The sequence below is a fragment of the Daktulosphaira vitifoliae genome, unplaced genomic scaffold, assembly GCF_025091365.1.
Source record: "Daktulosphaira vitifoliae isolate Bord-2020 unplaced genomic scaffold, ASM2509136v1 Scaffold_1, whole genome shotgun sequence".
Lineage (NCBI taxonomy): Eukaryota > Metazoa > Arthropoda > Insecta > Hemiptera > Phylloxeridae > Daktulosphaira > Daktulosphaira vitifoliae.
This window is the reverse complement of record NW_026099572.1, coordinates 63,670,110-63,681,156: the sequence shown is the minus strand read 5'-3', so window position 1 is coordinate 63,681,156 and position 11,047 is coordinate 63,670,110. Positions and strand designations below refer to the sequence as shown.

General features: G+C 28.0%; 1 protein-coding gene across 1 annotated transcript; it reads right to left on the bottom strand.

Annotated features, from left to right (window-relative positions):
• Window positions 1-6,645: 6,645 nt before the first annotated feature.
• On the bottom strand, window positions 6,646-10,466 carry LOC126896600 (beta-1,4-mannosyltransferase egh). The gene is made up of 4 exons (XM_050669532.1): window positions 10,146-10,466; window positions 9,672-10,052; window positions 9,138-9,568; window positions 6,646-7,371 (listed from the first exon to the last, which is right to left on the bottom strand). The coding sequence occupies exons 2-4, from the start codon at window positions 10,048-10,050 to the stop codon at window positions 6,799-6,801; spliced, it is 1,383 nt and encodes a 460-aa protein (XP_050525489.1). The 5' UTR covers window positions 10,051-10,052; window positions 10,146-10,466; the 3' UTR covers window positions 6,646-6,798.
• Window positions 10,467-11,047: the final 581 nt, after the last annotated feature.

Genomic DNA, 11,047 nt, shown 5'->3' with positions numbered 1-11,047 from the left:
AAAATTACATTATTTACACACTAAAATATTTAAGTTTTATAAGCCTGTTCTTATGGGAAGTCCTTTGTCATTCACTTATCCATTTTCAATAGCAAACCTAGTTTCTTCTTTCCCCGCTAACTCTATCGAATCCCATGTAGGTTTTTCAATTTGCTTAGCAATATAATCATGATATTTTTTATACGTCTTATTACTCATACAAGGCATATTTAGTACAGCAGAAAACTGTTCTAAATTTGTAAACCCCTTACAAGTATTCAAAGTAGCAGTAACAACTGCAGTATTTATATTAAGAGAATCATTTAATTTGGGATCCTCTGAATAAATATTTTCTTTTTTTTTGCTAAAATTATATTGAAAGTGAAATTCTGAAAAAAAAACCCTTTGAACTTCAGTTTTAAATACAAAATTTGAAAAATTACAGGCAAATAACTCGTGTTTAATTGATTTCAAACTATTAAAAAAATGTTCAATATTTATTATTCTACGATTGTTTAAATTATACCTAAAATAGTTTAATATGTGTATTAATTTCATTGTAAAATAATATTATAAAAAATAAACTAACTCTTTCAATAATTGGTTAACTTCTGAAGAAATTTTTTTACAAGTATCAAGAGTTAGTGCACTACGTGACAATGGTAAAAAATCATAAAAACTATCATCTCCAATTTTTCTAAAGAAAAAAAAGTGTTTGTTTCTAATAAATTATATTTTAACCTTGCCCTTTTTTAAAAATTTTTCTTCGTGAAAAAATTACTCTCTCATTTATTAAATTCTCCTCGTTACTTGTTTGAGGTATGTCAAGTAAAATGTTAGTTTGAGAATTGAAAACATTCTACCAAAATAATATATATTGTATTTATTTTTTAATTTTCATGTGTAGCTGAAGTGGTATCTTGATTTTACAATAATGTGTTTTTTATTTACAAATTTTTTCTACTAATAAGAACTATTATTTTCAGTCTGATGTATGCACTTTATGTATGTGTACATTTCCAAAGTGTTGAAATAAAAAGCTCATAACATCAGTTACTTAGTGTTAGATCTAGTTTGATAACATAGTGTGCGACTGAGAAAAACACGTTATTGTGTCAGATTTAAAGAGAAATTATTAAAATATAATGCCCAATACATAAACAAGATATATTTTTTGGGGTATCGTTGAGCAATAAATGTCCAGTAGGTACAGAAATGGATAGACACAAGCAAAAAATACATCATAGTAAAACTAATACCTTCTCAGTTTTCTATCGAAACTAAGAAAGTGTATGTAAATTATTTTTATATATTCGTACCTGACCAAATATTTTTTTATGACTCTCCATTTTTTTAGCGACACTTATATAGGAATACAACAAAAAAAATTGTTTCTTACTATGTAATGACAGCTTTGCAAATAAGATAAAAGCAAATAATCTAATATCATATTTACAGGTATAATATCAAGTATGCATTGTAACTATTTTTAGGCAGTCGGTATTGCCCTATGCAACCTATGCACCCAAAGAAAAATCTCAATCAATTTTAATAGAGAAATTTTATCAAGGGTTTATGATAATGTTTTATTAATACGAACAAAATAATTATTCTTATGAATAATTATTGTTCAAGACAAGAAAAAAAATCATCATATTGATAAATATATCATAGATTCAATAGTAACGATATATTTATCAAATTGAACGATGAATTTATTATATAGATCGAGGTTTTTCTCTGGGTGTGGGCAATAAAATAGCTGCTGCGGATAACGCACATACGTGTACGAGCATGTCACATATAACAGCTACTGTTTGAAAACCATTAGTTTGAGCGTACAAAACAACCCGTTTTTGTTCCATCAGTACGATAAAACTACTGATGCGATAAGAATTCTGAAAACAAATTTGAATTCATTATCATGTCACTTAGGTATCGGTCAGGCCACTTTTTTGAAATTGTGATTCCTTCAACGTAAAAAATTATTTTGAAAATTTAAAAATTATTAGAAAATGAAAACTGTAATAAAGGGTTAAAAACATCAAAATTTCAAAAATATGGCCTGACCGATACCTAAGTGACATGATACTGAATTCAGATATGTTTTCAGAATTCTTATCGCATCAGTAGTTTCGTCGTACTCATGGAACAAAAACGAGTTGTTTTTGACTAAAAAGCGGTCGGTACCCAGACGCCTTAAGTAAATCAACAATAGTTTTAATTGTTAAACAATGAACAATAAGAACAATAATTAGAAGGAATTAGCAGGAATCATAAATTCTTATAATTAATTAAGAGTTAAATGAGACTTTAAATAAAATAGTAATATATGTTTTTATAATCCTTTATTTATCATATATTTAGATATATAATATATATCAATTAAACCGTAATTTATAATTACTATTTTAATAGTAGAATATTATATTATAATGGTATTCTGTAGTGTTTTATAACCATAATAACTCCGGAAAAGTATTTTCAAAGGAATGTATTCCATTCGTACCCGATCGGTTGGCAGATGGGTGTACCGGACTCACGGTGAGATGACTTATCGTCTCACGCAAGTGATTTCTGGGCACGGCTGCTTTAACGAGTACCTTCACCGTATTTGTAAAGCAGCTGTGCCGACGTGCGACCACTATTCGGATTGCCCGAAAGAGGCAGACAGTGTTTTGCACACCCTCTTCCGGTACGAGGCGTGGGCCAAGGAGTCCGCGTTCCGAGTCGGGTCCATGGTGATGTTGGTCAACTGGGAGGCGTAGAAGCTCTTCCAGATATTCGCTGAATCTGTCTTGAAAAAGAAGCAGGAAGCGCGGAACGCCTGAAACAGAGGCAGCCACGCCGCCTGGCTCAAGAGGACCTGGGGCATTTGTTTAGGCCGGCGCCTTGGGTTCTTGTTTTTACGTTATCTGTGTTTTATGTTGTGAGTCATTTTGCCAACCCTCCTACATGGTTCCCACTCTGGGATCCGGCTAACAGGAGGTTGTGAAAAAAAAAGGATGTATTCCATGATGATATTACACGGGAAATTACTTTTCCAGAAAATTGTATTCCATAATAGTATGATACGTGATAATACTTTTCCTAATATTTTCTTCAGTAATACAGTCTGACATTAATTAATTTCCATGTAATGTTGTCTCAAGTAATCTAATTTATCGAAATTACGTTTCCTAATTTTTTCATTCCTATAAATATTTCTATACTGATTAATATTTTACTAAAAAAAAAGTTTTTCCTATATAATATATTAACAATTCGTACGTGCACCCCATTAAATCATACAAAGGTTTATAACACTTTCTTTTCTAACATAATGTCTTTTGCTATCACTATTAGATCTTACAAGTGTATGTTATTATGAAGGTATGAATCTCATGAACTTAATAATACTGAAATAACATCTATTTTCTCGTTTATTTCTGTAAGCAAATTATTTTTTACGACCAAGTATCAGGGACGTACTTAGAACTAATTTTAGGGGGACTTATTTTTTTTACTTCAACAAGTTTGCTAGAAAATTAAAAATTTTTTACTAAAAAGCAAAGCAATGATCATAAAAGAGGTCTTTAAGAGGCAAAATTTTGAAATATCGACTTTAATATTGATATATTTAAATATCGATAGCATTGATACAGAAAGGGCGATCACCCCCCTTAAATACTTAAAATTATTAACTTATAAAGAATCTAAATTTGGCAATCTTCTTAAAACAACTTAGTTTTTTCCATCGTTTACATTTATTCCTTTATTTACTTTTATGAGCTTGTATATTGCATGTATGACTTTCTCTTTAGTTTTTCCCATTACCACAATGTCATCTGCATATGCTAATAAAACTTGATTATTACTTATCATTATCCTACGATTGTACTTTTTGTCACTTATTATTTTTTGAGAGTCAAAGGTAATTACCAATGTACTTAACAGTTTCTTCGATACTATTTTGTTTTTTCTAGTATCAGTGAATTTAACTTTTGTGTCCAGTTTTATAACTATAGATTCCTCTATAGTTGTTTTAGTGAGATTTTTTTTCAAAAATATTTGATGTACGGTTGCATTTTCCCATTATATTAGTTTCACTTGTATGTGAGTTGTGTGTAACTCTCCACACGCCACGTGTTATTATTCTCGCGAATCCCGTCGTCTATGACCTTGAGACTAGACTGTCGTAACGCATTCACCCCACCTCACTCCTCGCTCACCACACAACGGCAACACTAATTCTGATAATTTTATATTTTTGGTTTTCGTGCCCGTCATCAATTATATGTATAAACAAATTCTTATTTTGACTGACCAATATCACCCGCGTCTAATGCGCCTTACGTATATATATTTATATATTCCTACCGCCGCTGCCACCGTTTGCACCTTAGGTATAACGTTTCTCCCGCCCAATAAACAAGGCTATACCTAGTGCATGATACGTTTATGTACTTATGTCACCTTATTATATATATGTATGTATGTATGTATATATATATATATATATTCCTACAGCCGCCGGATACGCCTCGCGTACAACGTTCCCCCGCGCACCGCCCGTCCACAATATACAGCTATACCTCGTGCATGATACGTTTACGTACTTAAGTCGCTTTTCATGTATATATATATATATTTTAATTCCTATTGAAAAAATATATTAACACGCTTTATTCTCATTAAGAGATATAGAGTGTATTCATTCCGATTACAAAGGATGATTTCCGTATCGTCATTTTTCGTCACTACCTCCATGTTCCGGGAGTGGCTAATTTACGCGTCTGCTGCTTTCCTTGGATGTGAGAGCCGTTTCTCCGGAATCGAACCCTGATTTCCCGTTACAACCATGATATTGATAGTAACTACTATCATAACATGAAACTAAAAAGTAAAAATAAATATAGTTTATAAAAACTAAAAATAATTTTTAGTTTTTTAGTTCGATGTGCTTTAAAAGCGTGTTTTTTGATTTTTTAAACTATATTTATTCTGAGATATTCTCGGTTTCCGTATTTTTGTAATAACCATTCCAATTGTACTTGCTAACATTGAACTACCTTTTATTAGTAGTTCTGTCACTATACTGTGTCCTTTTCTGGGGCTTTGTTGTTTTTTAGCTTCTTAATAAATGTATTTCTTAGTTTCACTTATATTTAATTTCTTTTCAAAATTTTGGCATATAAAAGAAGTAAAGAAAATATAAAGAGGATATAATAAGGCCGATTATTCTCCTTTATTATGCGAAAATTACTAAAATGGTTCGGGCAAAAAAGAAGAGCGGATGAGTAGCTGATTCTCAAAGATTTATTAATATTAAACCAGATCATAACCTTACAGACAGCTTCTCAGAGAGATACACGAAGAGAAATTTTGATGACAGTCATGCTCCTGGTTGACCGTTAGGTTGATGAAAAAGAATGTAATATAAAAATATTTTTAAGGGAGAATTAAATTTAGTACTCCGAATTTTTTTTTAACTGTGTCTTTTTTATTAATTTTATATTGCATTTTTAACTAGATAAAAATACTTTGATACTTATTATTTTCTATATTAAATTATTTTGATTCTCCATAAGATTTCCTTTCAGTATTTAATTTGCTGAATTTAAATAATAGCATTAATAATAGAAACACTTAAATATTTACTTAAACATTTATTAGTAGATAAATTAATCAATATAGAATTATAATATATTTATTATATCGATTTTTAAAAGACAAGGCTAGCTTAAAATAATAAGTTACATAATAATAGTAAAATCTACCTAAAACACTTATATAAAGAATATGAAAAAATAATAAATAGAATAAAAATTACTTAATACTATATTTTTTAAGCTCATTGGTGATCTAAAAAATTATTTTTAAGTTTTTAAAATTTAATTAAGTTAACTTTTTAATCTTATGATTAAAACTAAAACTATTTTGTATTTACAATATTTCCAATGTTAAAGAAAAGTAAAAAAAGAAAAATTAAGTAGTAAGAAAATAACAGACGATTAGAAATTAATCATAAAAGATTAATTTTCTTTGATAAGAAATAACTAACAAATATAACACTTGAATGTTAAAATAATTATGTAAATTTGTTCCTCTTAAATAAAATAATAATAATATTTGGTGTTCAAATGTAACATTTCTGGTGATAAGTATATTGATTTGATCATTGTATTTATTACTTATTTTTATTTAATACTAAATTAAGTGCAAAATACTTATTAAATGGTTTAAAAAAAACATTAATAATATATTTAACTCTAAATAACTTAAAATAAAACTAGGTTATGACTAGTTTTGCCAGGTTTTTTTTTAATATATTAGAGATCTGGATCTATAAAAATTAACTGTATTTACAACTTGTATTGTAAAATTGAATTTAGTAACTTTACAATTAATATTGTAACTAAAACAAATTTCTATTAATGTTTTTATAAGTTGCAGATATAATATATAAGATAAGCAAATTTTACTTATCTATTACTAAAATCATAAAAGAGAAAAAATGTGAATTTAAGTATATCAGTATACATTAGTTTATGTTTTTATGTAAATAACTGGAGTTATTGCAGATAAATAACACAATTTAACTGAGAACTAACTTATACAATAACACTAACAAATTTGTATTAGCACTAATTAACAAATAAAAATAGGTGCCTTTTATAAATACAATTTTTACTTAAAAATTTGGAAAAAAATGCTCTCAAGATGACAACTTTTTAAGCCATGTGGTATCTAGCTAATATGATGTATACTTAGTAATGGCAAGATAGTCTTTCCCTCCCATTTATCAGATCCAGTTAAATGAACACATTAACTTTACAATTATACAGTAACAAGAGGTTTAACTTCTTTGTGCACAACATAAAATTTGTACTTGTTACCAAAAAGTCCCCATACTACTGCAACATTTTCAATTATAACATTAAAAGGTATTGTACATAAAGCGCCAATGATACACAATGTAAATTTAATTAAGCCAAAGCGATACAAAGAAAATGATTTCATAACTCCAAATATGTACATGTATATGTTTACTCCTGCTATAAAAGCACAAACAAAGTCCATTATAGCTGGACATGGAATAGGAAAGTATCTCGCTAATATTAAATTTGATGTCGATAACGGCAAAGTTACCCATGAGTAACATGATAATGCTAACCATATTTTAGTTTTTGCTGGTAAAGCAACAGAATGTACTACCAATAAGATGCCTTGAAGCCAACGTTTACGTTGCTGTATAAAATCCCAAAGAGAAAACGGGGACTTCTCCCACATTTCCCCTTCAATAAAGTTAAATGTGTATCCTTCCTTTGTTGCTCTCATAGCAAAGAAACAGTCTTCTGCAATTGATCCATCTAATCCGTTATCAAATGAAATATGTCGTTCAGCCCCTAGCTAATCAATCAACATTATGTTCATTTTAATAGTTGCATTTATAACATATTATAAACATTCACACAGTGGCGCAATTACGGAGGCGCTGAAGCACCCCCAAGTTCCACATCTTTGTAATTTCAAATATGTATACTTTTAACAATGTATTTTTATTTTTTAAGATTTTACTATCATATATATATAATATATTTTTTCTTATCTTACATACTGATAAATAAATGGTATATCATCAAGGTTGTATATATTCTAAATGGTATATTATATTATATTATCAATATTATAGCGATTTATAAAAAAATTTTTTAAGTATCAAAACAAAAAAGAAGCAAACCAAATAATTTGAAAAATTTTCATTTGGAAACAGAGCTAATTATGAAGAACAAAAAGAATCAGTTCAAACCTATTGGAGGCAAACAATTTATCTCTCAATTATTGATACTATTATTAAAAATTTAGAGTTCAGGTTTTCAAATGAAAATCTTAAGATGGCTAAAAGCCATTGATAATTTTATAAACATGGACTATGAAAATAGTCAATATTTTATTCTACAATATAAGGTGCATATTAAATAAGTTATTAAGTATCAAATGTAATAAAATCATTACATTTTAGAAAGTTAAAAAATGTTCTATGATTTTAGGACATAATAAATTCAAACACCGAATGCTTAAAATCAGAAATGCTGGTAGCAAAGAAACAGTAAAGATGAAATAAAAGAAATTCTAGATAAAGAAAAATTTCTGATTGTATACAAGTTAATTCAGGTTACTTTAACTATACCGTTTAGTTTTGCAACATGTGAACAAAGTTTTTCCTCCATGAGGAAGTTGAAAAACTGGTTACAAAGCAGCTTGTTGCAGCAACGTTTTACAAATTTAAGTATTTTGAATATTGAAAGGGATCTTGCTAATTGCATTCCTTCCGAAGAAATTTTAAGCACATTTGCAAATGTTGACCGAAAATTATTCTTAACACTTTAAAATTACTCTTTTGGTATAAAATAAAAAAAAATGTAATATATTCAAATACTGTAGTAAATAAATTTAATGTACTATATTAATTTTTCCAAAAATGATATTGCGAATATAATAATAGTATTATAATTTAAATATTGAGATTATGTTATGGAGATGGTGTGGGGGGCGGAGCCCCCCCACGATTTTATAAGCGATTCATAATTGTAGCACCTCCAAGATTTGAACTCTAGTTGCGCCACTGCATTCACATAGCCATAATTTCATTTTGGGAGGTGGTTTAAACAAAATATTCTTTCCCTCTATGTAATAATAAAAAACTAGAAAAAAAAATTTGGGGTAGGGGATTGAAGTCTTATGAACTTCTCCTAACTTCTTACATGCCCAACTATAAACATATTGATATAATAAAATATCTGTTCGGTGAGGTCTTCTTTCTAAATACATAAATGTATTTAAAATAAACAGTATATCACCGATTAAGACCTTATATCTCACTTTATAGCCAAATTGAGTTGGCGCCACTAGCTTGTTTTAAATTTCGCGAGAAATCAATTGGTCGTCTGATAAAAACAATCAGAAAAACAGTTATTTGTCAAAAACGTGAAAATGATAGCAGCTACTAACTAAAATATATCAGTAATAAATCAGTTTTTTGCTCTCCTGAAAAGTTGAAAAAGTGAGATATAAGGTGTTGCATCTTAAATGGCAATATTACTTTTATGTTTTTTTTAAAAAAAACTTAATTATATTTTATTACTTTTAACAAATATAGATCATATTTTAATTACCTGTGTGACTACAAAAGATCCTTTCCAGCTTAAAAGTGGCTTGTGGAACATTGACAACTGTATTCTAAGTTTACCCATATCATCTGCAACTCTAAAGCTATCAGCTAAAGTTGTAAACCAATTTACAACTTCTTCGTTAGCATAGGTAATAAGACCTTGACCAAATTGATGTTTGCCATCAATAACAAAATTTAAAATGCCTTTAATAGAATTTTCTGTTAAGAGTGTCTCTTCATCTAAATGAACAACCCAATCACAATCAGCCAACATATTTACATTATCTTCAAGACAATATTGAAGAGCTCTAGATTTGAATAAAGCGCCAGTTCTAGTTTTATAAGACTTTGGTACAACAACTTCTCTAATTCTCCTATGAACAGGTAATCCAACATACTTATCTGTTACTACTTCGATGATAAAATTTTCAAGACCTATAAAACAAAATGATTATAAAATTATATATTATTTTGCTTTTATCTGATACAAATATAAATTATACAATATTTTTTAATTTTTAATTATTATTTAATTTACCAGTTTCCAAGCATCTAGCCATATTGCGAGCAACATTAGCTTTGACAAGTTGAGGATAATCACCTCTTGTTACTATACGAATGCAAATAAACGGAGCTAATAAAGGTGATCCCTTTAACATGACTTTATCTTGAAATGCATTGTATAGTGTTAGGCCACCAAAGTTTAATATTACTTGAGGTAGAGGTAAAAATGTTAAAAATCGTAGTAAATACAGCATAAAGCACCACATGAATCCATAACGTTCCCATGGGTTAAAATTAAAAGTATTTTGAACGTCTTTTGAAAGTTTTACTCCTCCAGACCAAATTTCAAATGTAGCTATTACAAGTACTAATAGAATACAATGAAGTGAATGTTTGGTCCAGCTGCTTAACATAGCTAAAAAAAATTGTTTATATCTTAATAAATTGAGAATTACTCATGTGAAGAGAGAAAAATATTCATAGTAAATGTCAAAAAAATTTGGCTTACCTATGTTTTATCAAATGATAAGTTTTACAATTTAATTAATACTCTAAATATGATCTATTGTAAATAAATTCGATAAAAAAGACTGCATAAATTTTAAAAATCACATATAATTTCAGTCCCAAACATAATGTGTCCGTAATTGTACAAAATCTATGTTTTAAAAACTTATTTTAACTAACACCACTATTTAGGATTAAGTAAAAAAATTAAAAATAAGTAGTATTTATACAGTTATAATGAATTGTTTTACACATAAGTTACTCGCCATGAAATTATAAAAATACAATTAAAAGTTAAACATATTAATTGCTAAAACCTAATACCTAATATATAACATTAAACATGTACTAAAAAAAGTAATTATGTAAATTATAATGGAAAATTCCTAATTTGATTATTTGGATGATTCCGCCCATCAACCAATAACAACATTTCAGTATAAAATGTTAAACCACAGTATGAGATATGTGGTAAATAGACTATATAACCATGGTTTATAACTTAGATGAGAAATTGTATAAATATTCCATATTACATTTATATATGGGGATGACAACGATATGAAAAAATATCGATATTTGTGATTGATATATCTGTAACATCATTCGATGTATCAGTATTACCTATTATAAATAAATTAAATTAAACATTTTTTATAATGACTATAATTTATAGTCATTATTAAAAATTTTTAATTTAACCGAACAGAAATTCGGCGCTATTCAATTTATTTTCAAATCGCTTTAAACTTAGTTTTCTATGCAATATATTAGATTTTATGCATTAATGATAGTAGCAATAACAAAGCTATAATAAAAATACACAAACGAATAAAATAATTTAAATGTTTTAAGAAACTTAGTACACTTTTGTTATAATTAATAGAAAGCTAATAAAATTTC

Bases quoted from the DNA above. Each gene is read 5' to 3' on its own strand.
- LOC126896600 (XM_050669532.1), bottom strand. From the start codon at position 10,050: ATGTTAAGCAGCTGGACCAAACATTCACTTCATTGTATTCTATTAGTA. The intron at 9,569-9,671 runs GTAAATTAAATA...TTTGTTTTATAG, and splicing joins GGCTAGATGCTTGGAAACTG to GTCTTGAAAATTTTATCATC. The intron at 7,372-9,137 runs GTAATTAAAATA...TTGATTGATTAG, and splicing joins GATCTTTTGTAGTCACACAG to CTAGGGGCTGAACGACATAT.